Source organism: Colius striatus, chromosome 2 (genome assembly GCF_028858725.1).
Source record: "Colius striatus isolate bColStr4 chromosome 2, bColStr4.1.hap1, whole genome shotgun sequence".
NCBI classification, from domain to species: Eukaryota; Metazoa; Chordata; class Aves; order Coliiformes; family Coliidae; genus Colius; species Colius striatus.
Genome location: NC_084760.1, coordinates 14,595,651 through 14,616,698, shown reverse-complemented (window position 1 = coordinate 14,616,698; position 21,048 = coordinate 14,595,651). Strand labels below are relative to the sequence as shown.

General features: G+C 36.5%; 1 protein-coding gene across 1 annotated transcript in view; it reads right to left on the bottom strand.

Annotated features, from left to right (window-relative positions):
• Positions 1-21,048, bottom strand: part of COL12A1 (collagen type XII alpha 1 chain) — a 99,944-nt gene that overhangs the window by 35,783 nt on the left and 43,113 nt on the right. Inside the window, 21 exon segments of the mRNA XM_061989484.1 lie at positions 1,045-1,184; positions 1,740-1,814; positions 2,281-2,427; positions 2,880-2,996; positions 3,784-3,930; positions 4,548-4,667; positions 4,848-4,977; positions 6,328-6,470; positions 7,427-7,556; positions 8,580-8,722; positions 9,420-9,549; positions 11,582-11,721; positions 12,597-12,726; positions 15,125-15,267; positions 15,562-15,588; positions 15,695-15,827; positions 16,120-16,259; positions 17,809-17,938; positions 18,715-18,854; positions 19,638-19,767; positions 20,037-20,182. Of these exon segments, the coding sequence (XP_061845468.1) occupies positions 1,045-1,184; positions 1,740-1,814; positions 2,281-2,427; positions 2,880-2,996; positions 3,784-3,930; positions 4,548-4,667; positions 4,848-4,977; positions 6,328-6,470; positions 7,427-7,556; positions 8,580-8,722; positions 9,420-9,549; positions 11,582-11,721; positions 12,597-12,726; positions 15,125-15,267; positions 15,562-15,588; positions 15,695-15,827; positions 16,120-16,259; positions 17,809-17,938; positions 18,715-18,854; positions 19,638-19,767; positions 20,037-20,182 (2,681 nt within the window).

Below are 21,048 nucleotides of genomic sequence, written 5' to 3'. Positions count from 1 at the left end.
TGTGCAGTGGAAATAGTTTTTACAGTTACTGGGGAAAATCACTCCCACAATAACCCATCAAAAAAAACCCCCACCTTTAGGATTTTGATACATTTACCAAGGAAAATGTATTGCACCTGCAGGTCACCTCAATGCTCCAGAAATACCTTGTAAGAAATTCTTTTACATCTTAGGTCATTTATTTCATATAGTGAAAGAGAAATTATTATGGAAACCTAGGCAGTGATCTCATCCATCTTCCCATAATCCGAAGAAAATCAGTAACGGTGCAAGGCTTACAGTGAGAATCCTGACAGGAAATGTCTTTGACATGACTATGATCAACCCAGAGATCCTGGAAGTCTATTCCTCATTAGCTATTACTTTTACTCTTTAAAGATGCATTAATTCATTGAGAGAACCAAATTTTCAGTTTTCCATACTTTCACTATACTCACTATGGAGTGGACCCATGTTATCTATCTTCAGGATGGGACAAAGAGACTTCTGCAAGTGTCTCTCTCAAAAGGGTTCTGCCTGCTTACTTCAGTGGGATTCGAGGAAGCTCAAGACAAGCCTAATGGCAAGCCAGCTGGACTCTACATGTAAAAGACTCCTTTTTCCCACTGACAGATAAAACGTAACCCTCACTCAACAGTAAGAATGTCTCCAAAACAGATGTTTTATATGACAAAGTCTATCATATAATAACTATGCAGTGTGCCAGTTATTGATGTCCTACACAAAGGGACAAAAAGTATTAAATTGATCATGCATAGATCATACATCACCCCAATTTTTCTAACTGGAAGATTACCACACATTGCAACGTTTGTTTTTTCAGAACAGTAACCTCTCAGGACTGACTGGATTCCCTTTGTATTTACAACATGTCTAATATATTTCCTAAATAATTCTACATGCATACATGTATATGTGTGTCATACAACATTCTAATACAAAAAAAAAATCTGAAAGAAAGGAAAAAATAGATGTATCTTTAGTAAATTCAGTTTCATTTTCAGTTTCCCTTCAAAATCTACCCAATGGAAATAACAAACCTACCTGGATTCCAGCAGGATTAATCAAGTCAAAAGCTCCTACTGTATTAAAAACAAATTTCACTACTTTGTTGAAATTATCATCACCAATACTCCAGGAAGCATCAGTCAAGAATACTATGTCTGCTTTGGCACCTCTGCATACTGAAAGACCAAGAGAAGGCACATTTAAAACACATCAACCATAACGCTGTGAAATAAAGTGCATTGCTTCAAAGTCTGAAACTTCAAGAATGGGAAATATTCAGAAGACTTCCATTGCCACATAGTCAAACTAGCAGATGGCTAATGCTCAACATAAAAAATTTATTAAAAGCTTTCAAAGAAAAGTTCAAGAAATAAGGAAAAGATAAAGAATCAAATGTAGGTATTTTAAATGACAGAGGGGCTTTTTTAGCAGCTACCATAAAACATAAATTATCTACTGTGGGCAGACAGACTCACAGACTTGCTGCAGAGCTTTAGAATATAATTTATTTTTCCTGAAATGAGTGCATCTGCTGTTCTAAACCAGGAAATGTTGAAGTCTAGTAAAGCTCAAGAGCAATGGATAACACTATGAAACTGGTCTCAAACTTAAATTTCCCTAAAATTCTGTGCTAGTTTAACATTTATTTAAATTTATGAAAAACAGAGTTAAATTCTGAAGTAGTGCAGCAAGTACATAAAAACACTGAATAATTCTACAAATAAACATACCATCCCGAGCTGGAGGGATCGTGGGAGGTGGAGGAGGTGTAGGTGGTGGAGTTGGTGCTTCTGTAGGTTTGAGGACTGAAATGATATAATAATTTTTTTACTCTATATAAATTATTTCATACAAGGAAAAACTCTAGATTATGTATTTTATTACCACACAGAAAGATTCTAATCTTTTCTCACTAACCAAAACAACATATAATTGCAAGGACAAATTTCTTGTGATACAAGAGTAATGAGATTATATTGTTAAAAAAATGGTCATAATTTATTTATAGCAGGAACACTTTTACATGAACTGAGTAACACTGCCCTCTGATAACACATCTGTTTTTCATCCAAGTGCTAGGAAATACTTGGTTTGATTTGAAAAAGAGCATAAAAATATCTCTTTTCCTTGTAAAGCCTCATTGATATTACACTGAGAGAAAGAGAAGATCACTTAAATGAGGTATTTAAAGCCACTTTGGAGCAAGAGAAATTCTACAGCTGAAACAAGTTCTATAGCCATAACTGAACGTTCACAGTATCTATTTCCTACCTGTATGCTCCCTTATAGAGACTGGAGGTCCCTCGAGGTTAGGGGTCTGAACAAAGACAGTAGCATTGTATTCTGCATCTGGTGAGAGGCCCGTAAAACAGTGGCTTGTTTCCGTTCCTCGTACTGTGATTTCCTGTCCTCTGGAGCCTGACCAAAAAAAAAAAAAGCCCAATGGAAAAAAAGCTAGAACCCACTATTTCCATTTTAATTTGTGTACAACTAAGTGTAGAAATTAGAGACCTCTTGAGAGGAGGTTGGAGGAGGTAGGACGGCAGTCTTATTCTTGTACCATAAAAGCCTTTCTAGACCAAGATTACGTGGTGATTATGCACCCTGGCACATTCTGGAGAGTAACAGTGCAGTGTACATATGAAACCCAGTTAACAAGCAGGTTCCTACCAAATGAAAGTTCACTTGACAATAAGCAGCAGTCCCCTCTTTGCAGCTTTTTCACCAATCCAGAAAACTGGCTGTGTTCAGAGCTTTAAAGCTCAACCAGATGTACCATGGTTTCTGGTAGGTGCTTCCCATCATCTCAATGTCAATGAACCTGGAAAATTATGTTTCCAGAAAATGCAAAAAAAATAAAATGCACTTACCATCAGCTGGGTTTAGCTTCAGTCTGTAGGAAGTTGCTGACCTATGAGGTGACCATCGGATACAGAAAGTATCCCAACCCACTTTGTAAGTTGTTAGGTCTGTGACATTCAAATATACTGTGAACAGAGAAAGAGATTATTTTTTTTCCCCTGGAAATTAGTCTCTAATGAATGATGCACATCAAAATAAATGTTGTATTAGCTGTGCTGATCCAAAACTTGATAGTTTTTAAATACTCACAGAAGGAAAGGGTATTTCTAGTCAAATCATTTGATTTTCTTTAATGTACTAGAGATCCTATCCTAGCTATTTACAAAGGCTCAAAGTCTGACATCCTTACTGTATTGGGTAACAGTCCATTTTATGAGTTTCCACATGAAGTATGTTGAGTCCTTTATAAAATAAGAAACTTTAAAATATCATAATCTGACTCATATGTATGGAGTATGAAAAGAATGTACTGAGTCAACAAAACTCAGGATGATTGAGTCAGCTGAAAAAATGTTTAGAAGTTTCTTAGCTGAGACCCTCAACAAAATCATCTCCATCCAAAATAGCTGAAGTTTTGCTGGACATCACTGTGAGATAAAAACAGAGTAGAAAAAAGGCTGGACCTGATTAGAGTGTTTGGATTCTGCAGTACCCTGGACATGGTTAAAGATTGACTCCTACTATAGCTCACTAAAAGTTTAGGAAGCAGACTAGAAAAATTAACATCATCATATCATTACTTAAAACTATATTTCCATTAATGTTCCCAAGCTTAGTGTTTTTAAGATCTAGATCTTGACAAGTATTCTCCATCAGAGCAGAACCAGCTTCAAAAATCTTCTCTCTTAATCAACATTCTTTCAGATCAGCTTATGTATCTAGCATGACTACAACAAAAGCATTTTGACTTACATGTGGTGCCTTGATCTGTCAAAGGTATACTCATTCCAGAATCATACTGGGCATAAACATTCACATCATAAGTAGTACTGGGGGACAGATTATGCAAGGTGTAGGAAGTCACTTCTCCCACAAAAACCTCCATGGGCTCATTTGAACCTTGAATTGAAAGGAAACATTAAGTAAATAGAGAAAGATTGGTGATTAGGTGAGCTACACAATTATCTGCCATCTTTTACATTTCCTTAAGTGTTAATCTCATTTTTTCTAAATGAAACATACTATTTTCTTAAATTTTAGCATATTAGACTGTTGGAAACAGAACATACATATAGCTTTACAAGCCATTGTACCATGTTTGTGTTTAACTTATAGAAAGGCACGTATATTGTTTCTCTGTCACTTAAAACAAAGGTTCTGAAGGACATAGCATCTAAATACTTGTCTCACATACAATAGTTTATATCCTCAGAAAGACAAGATGTATGAATGAGAGGAAAACCAAGTCTGGTACAGGACTTTATATAATCAGTGTATGAAATTTTAACTGTACAATTTAAACTCTGCAATTTGAATCTGTGAAACTCTGTATTTGATAATTTGTGCTTCTTTATAAAATGCTGATAATAAGACTTCAGCTTCCATCAAAATCAGTAAATAAAGGACATAAATAAGTCCTTTAAACACAAACATTTCATGATACATATGACTTCTCGTCTCTCACTAGCCATTTCCTATTCTGAAAATGATATTCTCAGAATTAAGTGGTTTCTTACCCACAGGTTTGTATACAATTTTATAGCCAAGAACAGGGGATGGTGAAGGATCCCAGGAAACTCTGAATCGTGTGTACCATTCATCAGTTATATACATATTTTGAGGGGGAAGCAGGCCAACTAAAAAGAAAGAAAAACATTCTATTTAGACTAGTTTTTCAACATCTGTAAACATGCATTGTACCTTTGTCAGGTAATAATCACATCAAAATGATAATTAGTATAATGAAACCCTCTGCAGTGTTCAAGGAATATGTCTTACGTTTGAAAAGAACAAGGTATAACATTAAAACTAATCACCAGTTCTGCCATTTCCAGTTAGTTGTCCACCATCTCCATCTTCATACACAGCCACAACAGTAATTTTATATGGTGTATCTGATTGCAGTGGTTGTAGTATCACATTATTTCTTATCCCAGGAACTGTTGTCTAGAACACGAAAGAAACAGGTAAACAAACTCTTAGTCCTGTTACCGATCAATAACAATAGTAACTAGAAGTAAAAGCTTGTTTTGAAATCTGGTGCACTTTTTAATGCCATTTGGGATATTTTAATGGTTCTAGGCTATAAATAATTGATAGTATTTGTTATTTTAAATTACAGAACACTGTGGTAAGCATAAAAAAGATAAATCAAATTGACGGTTCAGTCCCTACTCTCACATCAGACTGCAGTTCCTCACCAAGATTTCAGTACTGTTCCCTCATAGAAAAGAAGTCATCATGAAATGCTCAGAGATAGAAAAAGATAAGAAAAAGCTCCTAAAATGGGCATAGAAGTCAAAGTAGTTCACACTGCTCATCAGTTTTGATTCTCTGATTCTGTGTGATTATCCTCATCTTAGGATATCATTTTCTTGGCAGAAACAGTTTGAGAAGGAAGCTCTACATATTTTGATACGTGAAAACATGTCTGTTTATTCATCCCTCAATCTCCTCAACTTCCTGGTACACCCATGCATGCCCTATTGTTCCCTTCCAATATTTTCTGCAAAGAAGATTCAAATGTTGAAAAATACGTGTGTCCAGATTAACAGATCTAGCAGGAAATTCTCAACCACTGAATTTTCAGCATGTCTTACCCAATAATATAAAAGCAGTAATAGTATTTAAATAGCGCTCTATTCATGTTACATTTTGGCTGGTGGCAGGAATTCTGCCATTGACCTCTATAGGATCTGAGTTTGACTTTGCTATAAACACTCTAGAGGATTTTATAAGCTTCAGATTAATTTGTGCTGTCATGAAGATGCAGGAAATGAAACACAATTCATATTGAGCTTTATAAAGTTAGATGCCGAACTAAAGTTACCGTTGCTTTCTTATTATAGTCTGACAATTCTCTTCAATTTACAAAGTGCAGTCTTATGTTTATTCTGCATCCTAGCACACTGACTTCATAATGAATGGAGTATGAAGTAATAGATGGCTATTCACTGTAGCAAAATGTTTGAACTAAATGTCAGGATGCTGTCTGTTCAGAATCTTCTCATTAATCACAGAATCATAGACATATTTAATATTTTATACACATGTTGCTTCATTAGAAAAACAGAACAAAAACAAACCCCTCCATCCAAAAAAAACCCTCAACCAAACCAAAGCCCAACCCAAAACTGCTTCATATGAACCACAACCTCTCAGCATTGACAGCAATGACTAAAGAACCTGTAGAGCATGCAAGGTGTACTACATGTAGAACAAGTGTCTTTGTTTTCCTCTAGGTTAAAGAATAAACCCAGAACATCTGAGTGCTTACTAAGGTATTAAAAAACTTACATATTCATCGATAGGGTCTCCCACAGTTGGTGAATAAATGATTCTGTACTGCTGGACTGGCCCATCAGCATGGTCCCATTGTACAGAAAGGCTGTTTGTGGTCGCATCAAACACTCTCACATTCCTTGGGCCACTACGAGGCACTAAAGAAAGAAAATTCAGAATTTATGGAGCGTGATTGTATGGAGCATGATTCTTTCAGTTCAGTGTCACCCTTACTAATTCAAATGCTGCCCTGAAGCCAAAGCCAAGGGCCCTCCCTGAAACCCTGAATAAACATACAGGTAGATTTAGCTAATTGTACTACAGTAATGCCTGAAGGTCTTAAATAGAAGTAAGGCCTGAGCTAGGGCAGTATGGAACGGAAAGAACATCAGAAGGATGTGCAAAGCGAGCATCTTCATATATTCTGTTTCTCAGACTCTTGCAGACAAGTATAACTATAGCCTGACATTTCTGCAAGATTTAGATGAATATGGGGATTTACAATAGAAGCATAGAAGCAGCAAAAGAGAGGTGACTTACTATTGCCATATTTCTTTATAAGTTCTTTAGGGAATGAATTTTAAAGCATAAGACAACCAAGATCCCACAAGCTAAGTTTTAACCAGGAGGTTTTGATGCTAAGGTATCTCCAGCATAAAACAAACATCTGGGAAGGTTGATATATATATAATTATCATGTAAGGTGCAGAACATGAAGCAGAACTGTTGACAGTAAATTCTACCTATATTTTTGTTTCTATTGACAGCAAATTCTACCCATCTTAAACTGCTATTTCTTTTTCCAAAAGACAAATTATTATTCATCTGTAACCACATGTTAAAGAACAGCGTTCAAACTGTTAAACATTCAAATTAGACATACTTCAAAAGTGAAAATTACATTGGTGACTGTGTGTGCACCACAATTACCAGACGAGATAGCACAAGCTCCCTTCCATGAAGACCTATCATTGTTTCAACTGTAACTCAGATGCATTGATCTTGGAGTTGCACTGAATGAGTTACACTATTTGTAATTGTAACCAATATTTTACATTTTTCACACACCAATTTTGACATATACTTCACAAAGCAAGTACTGACTGCCTCTTACATGTTCTTCCCTGTGCTTGGCTTGGATTTCCTTCTCCATCTGCATACAGAGCTATAACATTTATGGAGTAGGCCGTGTCAGGAGTCAAGCGCTCCAGCATCACATCACGAGTGCTGCCTGGTACCACAATCTAAAACAGAAACAAAAAACACCTATATATATATAAAAAGTTTCACTTTCTACTATATCTTGTTAGAATGATCAATTGGAATAAAATATAGCAAAAAATGGGAACATGACCATGCTGAATATTTTCAAAGAAAAATAATACAAGTTTAAAATAACCAAGTAATATTGACAATGAATTATGATTAGGTGCAAAAAGAAGGACAAATGCGTCAAGAGCTCTCATTCTGCAAATGGAATTGTTAGTGTTTACATTATAGATTAAAATAGTTCAGAAAGAAAGAAGAAACAATCAGGAAAAGAAATGAAAAAAGTAAATTCAGTCATGGTTTACTGACATATAAAGGACATTTTCTAACAGGTACCAATAGACAAGTTACCAGTCATGTGTGAAGTAATATGCAGTTTCATTTTACAGATGCAAATGATTCATTAAAAATTCTTACACTTCTTCACATAAAAACATATTCATCTGTACATGTACAACATGGATGTACATTTTGAGAGTACATTCACATCCCAACCTCTAAAACTGCATCTCTTTCTACATAAATCCAAGAATTCTCATTCGACGTCTGGAGAGAAAATTCTTACCCGTATCCAGACTTCACTGTTCACCAAGACCTTCTTAAACATTAATGATTTAGGGTAAACAGATGGTATAGTGCTAAAGTCACATAAACATGACATCTGGCTTCATAATTAAACCTATCCTAATAAATATTTTCTGTTTCATTCTCTCTTCTTTAAAAAAAAATAATTGAACTATTTTATTTTAACCTATCTTTACCTGCAATATGATAAAGTATACTCAACACTCAGTTTTAAATGAGAGTCTTATTTCTTTTATTTCACCAAATTAAGCATTTGTTTACAATGGACAAAATGACTGTAGACACAGTGTTTTCAGCAGGGATACTCCTGGCCAGACAGTTGTCCTGAGTTTATTATTATTACTCTGCCTTCACTGAAGGAAGCAATATCCTCCACATGCTTCTAATGAATAGTATAAAACCAAATTACTTACAGATTCTGATGGCCTTGGGCCAGATAGTGGAGAGTAATTAATTCTATATTGCTGTACTGGACCCGGAGCAGGTTCCCATCGGACATTCATGCTGTTTGGTGTAGGATTGTAAACCTGAATGTTTCTTGGTGTTCCTCTCTCCACTAGATCAAGGATAATTGAAATTAAGGTTTATAAAGTTGCTTACAAAAGTTTTAATTCTACTTGAACTTACAACAGTGTTCAAAGGAAGCTGAAAAGTGCATCAGCCCAAGATAAACACATTACTTTTGTTACCCCAAAATCTACAAATCTAAGAACCTCTGTGATTAGTCATTAAAAACATCCCTGACAGGCAGCAAAATACATATGTTTATTCTGCAAAACAAAGGTATGATCATAACCCTTTGTGAACCTATTGTTGAGCAGACAGCTATAAAAAGTAGCCACAAACTACAGATTTTAGCTCATACTGACATTAGGATCTCAAATTCCCTGGAAAATTTTAAGTACATGGTGTGGACATTACCATGGATTAACATCAATATTTGCTCATCAATATTGTTACTGTCACTACAGTTAAAATTTTACTATTGTGTGGAAGTAACCAGTAAGTTTTCTACACAACACAAGACTTGAGCTTGATTGAGATAAATGGATTGAAAGCCTCCACACAAATAAGCAAAGAAAATAGATTTACAGAGTTGCAACCACAATCAAGCAAGTAAACAGAATGTCTTATGCTTATGCTTTAGCTTTGGGGAAAATAAACTTCCACATTTGATGTAATATCAACTTCTAATAAACTGAGCCACTCACAAAAAATACTAACATTTTCTTGAAAAAGACTATTTCACTTACAAGTTCTTCCAGTGTCAGAGACACGTCCACCATCCCCCTCTGGGAAAACTGGAACCACAGTTACAGTGTATGGCGTGTTAGGTTCAAGAGTCCTCAGGATTACGTAGTTGGTGTTTCCTGGTACTGTGGTCTATGAATTTAAAAAGAGAGGTTGAGGCATGGAAAAAGTTTCAGCTTTTATGTATCGCCCTCACTCTTCCATCATATTTTATTTCTAGACTGGACTTGATAAACAGATGTACCCTCAGCAAGTTGGCTGATGATACCAAACTGGGAGGACTGGTTGATTCCCCAGGAGGCTGTGCTGCCATTCAGCGGGATCTCAACCGGCTTGAGAGTTGGGCAGAGAGGAACCTCATGAAGTTCAACAAGGACAAGTGCAGAGTCCTGCATCTGGGAAGGAACAACCCCATGCACCAGTACAGGCTGGAGATCGAACTGCTGGAGAGCAGCTCTGCAGAGAGAGACCTGGGAGTCCTGATTGATAATAAGCTAAATATGAGCCAGCAATGTGCCCTCGTGGCCAAGAAGGCCAATGGCATCCTGCAATGCATCAAGAAGAGTGTGGCCAGAAGGTCAAGGGAGGTTCTTCTCCCTCTCTACTGTATCTTGGTGAGGCCTCATCTGGAGTCCTGTGTCCAGTTCTGGGCTCCTCAGCTCAAGAGGGACAGGGAAGTGCTGGAGAGAGTCCAGAACAGGGCCACCAAGATGATCAGGGGTATGGAACATCTTTCATATGAGGAAAGGCTGCAGGAACTGGGGCTGTTTAGTCTGGAGAAGAGGAGATTGAGGGGAGATCTTATTAACATTTATAAATATGTAAAGGGTGGGTGTCAGAAGGTTGGGACATCCTTTTTTTCTGTGGTAGATAGTAACAGGACAAGTGGTAATGGGATGAAGCTGGAACAAAAAAGTTCCACTTAAACATAAGAAAAAACTATTTCACTGTGAGGGTGACAGAGCAGTGGCATAGGCTGCCCAGAGGGGTTGTGGAGTCTCCTTCCTTGGAGGTTTTCAAGACCCACCTGGACATGTTCTTATGCAACCTGATCTAGGTGAACCTGCTTCTGCAGAGGGGTTGGACTAGATGATCTCTAAAGGTCCCTTCCAACCCCTACCATTCTATGATTCTATGATTCTACGATTCTATGATAAAGACTTTACAAAAGGTGAAGCTTGAAGCAATTGGTTCACAGTATCTTCTGTAATTGTCTTTCAAGTAGGTTCTGTCTTAGACTTACAATAATGGTTGTTAAGTTCTATGCTCTCCTATACAACTCCTTATAGTTATCTTCACTTTTGGGTTCAGTTCCTCTTCTACTAATACTAGCAGAATCTGCATTGATCTCGTTAATCACAGAATCATAGAGTGGTAGGAGTTGGAAGGGACCTATAAAGATCATCTAGTCCAGTCCTTCTATTTAGCAGCTCAGAGGCATTAAATAATCACTTCCTAGATTAAAAAAAATATATCCAAACATTACATAACACTGCAACTTGCTAATGACAAGAAATAATGTCCACATAATGTCCAAATAAACTCCACAGCATTTAAGAATTTTTATCATCAGTACCATACCTCTCTAGATGCTACTGAAACAGTAGCAACTCACGTACTAATTTCACAGGCACATCAAATTGCACAGATGTGGAAAATGAAACATAAGTGGGAGAGAATAGTATTTCCCCTGTCTGCAGCAAGGGTTCCCATTTTCAAGACTTTTCAAGTTCTAGCACTTTTGCAATTAAGTGATTACAGGAGATAAGACGCCCACGTGAATTTTCCCAGTTTCACAAATATCATCCCAGCTGACTGCCTACAGTCACACAACTTCTTAATAGTAAAAATGAGCAGAAATTAGGTCTGCTGACTTCTGTGCACCCTAAAGTCAGCTTTACATTCACACTCACTGCCCTAAGAATAAACAAACAAAAAAAATTGAGTGGTATTGAATCCTTGTGCTAAGAACTAATCACTGGAGCTCAACTATATAAAATCAAAACATCTGTAATACCTATGGGAGGTGCTCTGCATTTTCTCCAGGGTAGTTATGAACAGAAAAAAAAAAACAGTGGATAGGCAAACAAGACCCACCTAACTCAGCAGTATTTTTCTCACTAGCACCATGAGACAGTTAGCAAGACCCACACAAAGTATTTACCATTTCTTCTGCACCTCCAGCTGTAGGTCCATAAAACACTTTATACTGGCGAGGATTTCCTTCTGCATGATCCCATCGAACATTCAGCGTACTGGTGCTGGGGTCATAAACTAGCAAGTTCCTCACAGTAGTGAGAGGTTCTGAAACAGATAAATGAGCTGTCATAAATGTGGAACCACATTCTCTCACCTGTGCTGTGAGATCATGCCTATGTAATACATTATTAGAAAATTTAAAAAGCAACAGGTTTAATAGTTTGTGTCCAATGTCATTTCTCTTCATTAATCAGAACATATCAGCCCCATCAGACAGCATAAAGATAGCTAAACACAGTATGAAAAATTTATTTCTGGACACTATTTCAGAATAATATGACGACTTCATTAGGACTGTTTTCTTCATTCCTCACCAAACACACTGCTATGTCCGACTTTCCATTGCAAGATCAAAAGTAAACTAAGTTCAAATGAATTAATAAACTTCTATTTAAATAATTAATTATTTGAAAACAATGAATTGGTTCTTATGCCTGAAGTGCCTCTGGTAGCAAATCATTCAGTGCTATTTTTAGCACAACAAAAGCAACACTATCAATGCAAAATGGTAGAGTCTCAGAGCACCCTGTAAAGGTCAGCCACTGAACTGAAGGTGCTGACAGGAAATCAGTAAACTTCTCAACACACATGTGAGAGTTACATGCCATCAGATGCTTTAAGGTATTTACTAAATCGTGTTATAAGACAACTAAACAGATTAAAATGAGGCAGAAATTCCAGAGTTGCGTTGTGGCTTCTCTCAGCCTTAAAAGCTTGGCATCAAGTCCAAGGTGGTGTGGTCCAAGGCTTCTCTACAGCCAACAGACTGAGAGCCTTCTTTAGATACTTGAAACGCATCAAAGGGCAAATGACAAATACAGATGGGATAAATTCCACAATAATTTTTTCTCAGCTAATTTGAAAAGTAATAAATACATAACTAATGTTTCACACCTAATAAGATCTCAAGAGTTACTTACTGGTTCTGCCTCGTCCTGTCATTCGCCCTCCTTCGCCATCTGCATACATTGACGACACAGTAATAGCATATGGTGTGTCAGGCTGCAGCTTCTGTATCACCACACTGTTCTGCCGCCCTCCAACCATGGTCTGTAGTAAAACAAAGGATTAAAATCAATTTTATGCTCTCTTTTATGCTCACTGTTGTAGTGAAGAATTGAAGCATTGGATGCAGAGCAGAAAATGCTGATATATCATGTGCTTCAATGCCTTTATGACTGACACTAACAGTAGACATTGAACAATTACAAGATGGAGTACAGAATCATCTTAGCAAGTTTAGACAGTGTCCAGTGACACAAATCCAGTACACTTTAAGACCTCCAAACTTTCATGTAACCACAACTATGTAACAACTGCTAGGTCTGTGCCAGCACAGAAATGTCTCTGCAGTGCTTCTGACTACATCATATTGAAATCAATGAGAGTCTTTTATTCATTTTGATAGACTTTAATTGGGCTCTTTATGCTCTGGTCTTAGGTAGAATGCAAGAATGGAATAAATTATAATATTCTGTAGATCTCTAATGTACATTTGATACAACACCAACATTGTCTGCCCTTGATTTCAAAAATTTTTCAGCATGATGCTTCAGCTTCCATGTAAGAAACTAAAATTATTACACATCTTTCATTTCCATTTTTTTACATATAATCTTGTGATCATAAGCTCTACCAAGTAAAGAATTTACAATGCACAGAGAATAGTACTGAGATCATCAGCATTTGTGAATCATGAGCTTTCTTTGATTTAATTGTGTGAAATTGCACTTGCTCAAAAGCATCCTTTGTACTTTTAAGACTATCTGCATATTTTCAAAGCCTCTTCAGCTAAATTGTTTGTCATAGCACTTAAAAGCTTCTGCGGATGAAGCACTGGCAATGAGCAAGCATTTACATCTTCACATTTCATAGAATTATATTGTTTTCATTTACAAGGGAACTTTTTATTTGTACTTAAGTGTACAAAGCTCAGTTGAAAGCATAAATGATTTTAGCATCACATCATGGATGCCTCCATATTTTAGTATCTACTTGCCTTTCAAAATGTGACCCTAAATGATCATGATGGTCTCTGGAGTTTGGTGTGCAGTTTTCACAGTGTCTTTGAATCACCTGTGCTCTCTCTTGGTGCTGAGGCTGTTAAATTCCACATAGAGCAATAAAAATCTTCTAGATGTTCTATGTTAAATCTTTCACCTGCTACTGCCTATCCAGCAACTGCAGTTTAATCAAATGTCAAGGTAACAAAACATTACTCGTATACCATTGAGAATTATTTGCAGACATTAAAATGCCATGAAGAGACCACCAGTGGTCTGTGAGCTCTCCTCAAAAAGAGATATCTTCTTCAGCTGCCACTGTTGGACTCTATCCAGTTATGAATAATTAAGTGTATTAAGTCTGTTCTTCCCATAGATTTCAACAGAATGCTCATAATTTGTTTTTACTCCTGTACCAGCAATTAATTACAGATTGTCATTAACCTTACTGCTGTTACTTTTTCTTCTAGTGCTTTCTCACTAAACTTGCTTGCATTCAATTGCTCAATTCATTCAACAGTTCAATTACTTGAATTCAAATGCATGCTGTTCAGAAGAGAGTAAAAATGTGTGCTTAAGAATCCAACTGATTCTAAGGTAACTATTCCTAGATAGCTTCTGAAAATGTGTGACCTCTGATTGCAGGCACAAGCTAAATGAGTGTGATTCTCATCTGAGGCTGTTCTTCTGAGACATTTGGCAGTAACCACAAGAGCCTCCCACTGCAGAACAGAACATTTTTAAGTAGCACACATTTCTGATAAACAGGCTAACTAAATTATCATTCCCAGGCTGTGTGGTGTAGGCTGCCAGTAGTCAACACAGCTCTCACTGATGATGCAGTGAAAGCTGGCTGCTCATATGGTACTGGCTCTTCTTTTCACTACAGCTGCTCAATCATATTAAAAAGCAGTAAAATACCTTAAATACTCCCTAGCATATGTTTTTCATGAATTAATTCTTGCAACTGCCACTTCCAGAAGGTTATTCTGTCCCTAGCATGACAAGAGAGAGTCTCACCTGTTCACAATATATGCCACAGCAAAGTCCCTCAGATAATACATGAACCTAACTATGAAACCAATGGAAAACTCTAGACTATTGAAGTAGTCATGGCAGTTTATATTATTGATTGCTGTGACAACTAAATATCTGTGATTTGTAGTATCACATGTCAATTAACTTGTTCCTCAATACATTTTAACTTTATTCTAGTTATATCTATATATTATGGGATTTTCAAGAAAACAGGCTGGCTCCAAAGATTTTTGCCTTCTATCTTGGATTTGAAGGAGGAGAAATAAAAATGTGGGAATATATGCTTATTCACCTAAAAGGTAATGAATATATACACTGTTGTGCTTTGAAAATCAATTATTCTAATGGATTATTCTGCAGAACTATCATTTAAGGTTGAACAACTACAGCACTTCAAAATTAGTTACCGATTGTTCTGGGCCATCCCCATTGATAGGCTGGTAAATGATCCTGTATCTCTGCACTCGACCACTGGCAGGATCCCACTTCACAGTCAAACTGTGTGAAGTTGCATTGTATACCTGAAGGTTTCGTGGGCCACTCTTTGGGGCTGAGAAATGGGATAAGGAAAAGAACATATATGTAATTCAAGCAAAAAGCAGGGAAAAACACTTCATTCATACTTTTAGGGCTGCATGAATGCCTGACCAAGGGGAGAATGTATTAAGTACAAGACAACATAAACTGTAGTGTTTGTAAAATAATAAACATGTGGTAATCTCATGTTTAGTATTCTTCCAAACACACAATAATATTTATTAAATGATCTCAGCTTTTTAATGTTAACATTCCTCACAGTTTAGTTTTCCTTAATAATATCATACCTAGAAATTCAGATTCTTACCTTGTGTGGTGATAGGTACCAAGGGTACTAGAAAAAAAAAGAAAGCAGAAACAGTTTTCAGAATTCTTGTATGTGTATGGCTTTTATATAATAGCTGTGAATACTGACATGCAGAAACCCTCTATTTACTTACATGTTCGTTCACTGCCAATGAGGTCATCACTTTCTGATTCATCAGGATAGATGGCAGTAACTGAGATATCATATAATGTATCTGGATTCAAATTTTCAAAGACCAGGCTATTGTCATCCCCATTTAAGATAGTCTTGTGGAGAAATTAAAAAAAAAAAAAACCAAAACACAACAACAACAAAAAACAACAGTTTAAAATAAACAAATAAATAACAGAATAAGCAAATGGAGAGTAGGATATAGCTGAGTAACTTTTTACACTGTAACGTCACTACAATTGACTATAACTATGTATTCTATATCTCCTTACTGAATTTTCATTGAGCACAACAGTTATAGGCCATTTAATAATTATGTTTCTGATTTTAAAATTGTACTCTGAGTGAGACTGCCCACAAAATTTTACAATGATTATCTACACTTACCTCTTGTTTTTCCAGTCTTCCATAGGGTCCCCAGGTTATTCTATATAGAGAAACATCTGGAGCTCCATGATCCCAAGTTCCTCTAAAACTATTTGTGGTTACATCTGTGATTCTGAGATTGACCGGTGCAGGCACAGACTCTATTGTGAGAAAAGGAAATGTATTCCACAAAGGCTAACTACAAAATATATTCAGTTAAACCAAATAATTAATTAGACAAAGAATTTAGAAGATTATGTAGAAGAATCATCTCTCATTTACCATGGTAAAGCCAGTAAAATGGTTTTAGCTTAGTACAACCCAGCCCTCCTACACTAAGCAAATCATCCTTCATAAGGGCCTACCACCAGGTCACAGAATCACAGAATGGTAGGGGTTGGAAGGGATCTCTAGAGATCATCTAGTCCAACCTCCCACTGCTAAAGCAGGTCCACCTCTATCAGGTTGCACAGCAACATGTCCAAGTGGGTTTTGAAAACCTCTATCACCCAACAAAACAGGCATAGCTCTACTGACCTTAGTAGAGGTCATAACTCACATGCTTACTCATAACTGAAGTCCTAGGTCTTACTTTTTGGAGTTAGAGGGTGCGATTATGAACTCACACACACAAAGGTCAAGCTCCTGGGTGAGTTTCTCCCAGATCTTAAAATACTTTATATAGGTCAAATTAGTCATGACTAAATTATACCACTTACATAGAAAAAATTCAAAGAGGCTAACTGTAGGTTAAGAAGGCCAAATGTTATACACACTGGGAAAAAATTAGTAATAAGTAAAATCAGAGAATTAAACTAAAAATCATTTATCTGGCAGAGCTTTCTTCTTTTTCCTTATATAAGTATTCACACAAAACCATAGCTATAGAAGAAAGACTAACATAAAAGCAAGTAAAAAAATCTCACAAACATTTTTAAATACACCAGGGTATAAAACAAAAAAAAATAAGAGAGAGCATTCTATGATTCTATGTGCATGTTTTTTCTCCTTTTGTTTTTCATAACAGAATGTGGGGCAATGATAAAGTAATACTGCTCATTTCTATTCTAAATCTTCTGATTAGCTGTCTTTTTAAATCATAAGCCTAGATCAACGTAAGGGCTTCCCTGAAAGCTGCATTCTCCTTTCAGTCTGTCACCTCTCTTGTATTGAGACAGACTTATTATTCATGCAACACCATCTCCTTGCCTCTATTTGTTGAGATGTTGCAAATGCTGCTTTTATGATCCTCTAAATTCATAGACTGGCTTAGCATTCCACAGTACAAACTTTCTTGGATCAGAAGCAAAATCATGTCTCTCAATTTAATCCTAATGCTCCATCTTCCTACTCGTCTCCCTAGATTCTTGCATAGGCTTGCTAAATCTTTAATCTACCCTCATATTTCATTACTAATTCTAGCCCTAAACTCCTCCTTTATCTTCTAAATACCAACAACTTTGCTTCAGCTGCTGGTCTGTCACCTCTTTGCAGACTGCGGGCTCAGTGTTTACTGCAGTATGAGACCAAACTCATCTAAGATTCCCTGTTATTATTATACTGAAAATAATGCTACAAATTCAAGCAAAATATTTCTCAGATATATTAAATTAGGATTCTACCTAAACTCAGTACTACATTGCAACACACACAAGTTAAATAGAACATAAGGCAAAAATAACCCTAAGAAGGGTTATTAAGAAAACTTACGAGTGACAGCTTCTGCATTTATCGGTAGGGATTCCCCTTCATCGTATACAGCAACAACTTTTACATTATACAGTGTTTGGGAGGAAAGGTCAGAGAGAGTAGTGCTTGTTTTCAGCCTGTCAATTTCCACCTAAATAAAAACAGTGACTTTAGAAGTGTAAATTGCTCTATTTATGACTCCACAAAAGATTAAATGGCAGAAATTCTTATATTGAAAAACAGAAAAGTATTTCACACTAAATTTTGCCATTTACTCCTATATGGTCACCTGAATATTTGAGTCTATCTACTAACTCTTTGGCAAAGCATACTGTCTCAGGTACAAGTACCATTTGTGGATCTTTCACTGTTGCACTCTTTTGGAAACAAGATGCAGACTGCATCTCCACAAAAATTCTTATTCCCTTACAAAATCACATTTAATCCTCCAAGAGATGATTCATTCCTAGCAGTGCAATTATGGAAAACTCACACATGACTCAGACATCACTAACAATGCTCACACATGTTCTGGCAGTGGGTAAAAGGCTAACATACCTATATTCTACGATCCTGTCCTTTTTGTTAGATTACAGTCAAGAGCACTTGTAAACTGCCCTTAGATCACCAAAGATAACACTTAGGCAAAGTTGAAATGGTTTTACCAAAGTAGAGAAAAATTCTCCAGTCAGTTTGAGGATTTTTCCACTCTTCAGGAGGAGGAAGAGGGTAGTACACAAAGAAATCTACCTCATGTTTATTCCGTTTTCAAGAAATCAGTACCCTTTTCTGACTGCAGTCACCACAAACTGACTTTCTTTAGACTCAATAGTGATTTATAATACCATTCTTACTATTATTTTAGTAACTTAGCTCCTCAAAATAAGACTATCTTCTAGTTCTTTCAAAAATGTTCCTGCTTTTTACCTCCTTTATGTCAGCTTCATCAGCTATTTTGTATCTTAGGATGTATTTTCGAACTTTCCCTGGGGCAGGATCCCAAAGGACAGTCATGGTACTGTGAGTAACATCCTGAATTGATAAGCCTCTGGGTCCAGGCAAGGGTACTGTAAAAATAATGACAGTAGTAAGTTAAATTGCTACTCACAGCAGAGATATACGTCTCTCACAGTAGGAACTAAATTATTTTTATACATTTCATTGAAATGGAGGCAATAACTTTCTGGGAAGTTCATTGCTCTGGCCATTAGAAGTGACAGCTTAAGAGCTTACTGTTCCAGCAAAGAGGAAAATAACAATAAACTATAGTAGTTTCACATTTATAAATTATGAGCACAATGTTTTTAGAAGTATCAGCGCTTGAGATCATAACTTTTGGTGACAACAGTCGCTTTGAATATGCTGCTGAATACATCTAGCCCAGAGACATGTCCCTGCCAGTAGGAAACATTTGAGGGAAGATGTTTAACAAAAGGTTTTAAAAAGAAAGCTACATTAAGATCACTTTTTTTCTTGGTATGGAATGTCTCCTTGGCATTTTCTGTACGTAAGGGAGTAACTGAATTCAAGAACAAAGTTTCTAAGTTAATGAAAGAAAAATCGAGACCTTCTAAAATCACTATAACCTCAAGATAGTCAAGCCAACTCCTTTCATTATTCACGGGGAAAAAAACCCCTTTTGTTCCTCTTTTAATAGTTGATCCTTTTTACTTGAAATTGCCTTTCAGAACTTTTGGAAATGTGTAATTGATGGAAAACACATCAAACATAGAAAAGGTCGTTTTCTAAACAAAACAAACCCAAATATATAAAAACTGTTGCATGAAATAAAATGAAAGTTAAATGTTGCTGAAGCAATAATAACAAAGCAAAAATCAAGATGTCCATACATGTTACTTCCTGAGTGGTGAGTGGGTCACTGGTGATATCACCAAACAAAACGTAAGCTGTTAAAGTGTACTCAGTATTGGGGATGAGATCTACCAGCTGAACCTCATTCACTGATGGTCCAACACGCATCTGCACATGAAAAATAACACATCATGTTTAAAAACTGAAGAAAGCAATGGCAGAAAAGCAAGCAATGACTCAACTTCAAGGGAATTTTGTTTGTGAGATTCACAGTATATTTACAACTTCCTGACTGATGTCATTGTATACAATATCCCAGTAAGTTCACTGCACTTTGAGAAGTACATGTCAGTCTCTTTTGACTATTGTATCAAGAAAATCTGTTTTACTTAATGTATTTTTGGTAAAGTACAGTAAATAAAACCAAACTTTCTTACCTCTTTCTCTGTGGTTGGCACCGTGGCATTCACGGCTTCATACGTTAACAAATAACCAGTAGCTCCACCGAGAGGTTCCCATCTTACTCGCATGGAAGTTGATCCAATGTCATAAACATTTAGGTTTCTAACTGAAGAGATTGGCACTGCCAAATAAAATCTATATATTAATTTATTTCCTTCACCTTCTTCACCTTTCATAGTTCACATCACAGGCAGCACCACTGAGAATATTGCACATGGGAATTAGGGTTCATTATCGGCAGCAGAAAGGTGGTCTGCAAGCAGTGGTATTTTAAGTAGCACTTAGTTTAAGAATGAGGTAATGGTTGTCATATTTCGAATGTGTTACAAGTTTGCTACACACAGTTTAAACTATCTCACAAGTCTGCACTGGAACATTTGAATATTTTAAAAAGTAACATTAACACATGAATGCTCTAATAAGTGACTGGTTTGGGATATGTACTTATAAAAGGAATTTTTGTACTTTCTTCTAATATATATTTCTCAAATTATTAAAGAAACATTAAAAATTACCACAGACTTCATAAAAAACATGCACATACTTTAAGGGTTGATGACAAGCCTTATACATAACAACCAAAGAAGTCAAATCATAGAATCATAGAATGGTAGGGGTTGGAAGGGACCTTCAGAGATCATCTAGTCCAATTCCCCTGCAGAAGCAGGGTCACCTAGATCAGGTCACACAAAACATGTCCAGGCGGGTCTTTAAGACCTCCAAGGAAGGAGACTCCACAACCCCTCTGGGCAGCCTGTGCCAGGGCTCCCTCACCCTCACAGTGAAATAGTTTTTTCTTACATTTAAGTGGAACTTTTTGTGTTCCATTGTCTAACATCTAATGTTCAGTACACTTGAAGAGGTAAGAAAGTCACCCCATGTCGCATTCAGCATAAATATACCTAAAATCACTCATTTAGACAGCTAATGATAGAAACATAATGACTAAGTTATGGTTCATAGAAGTGACGTAATTGTGCTAAATTG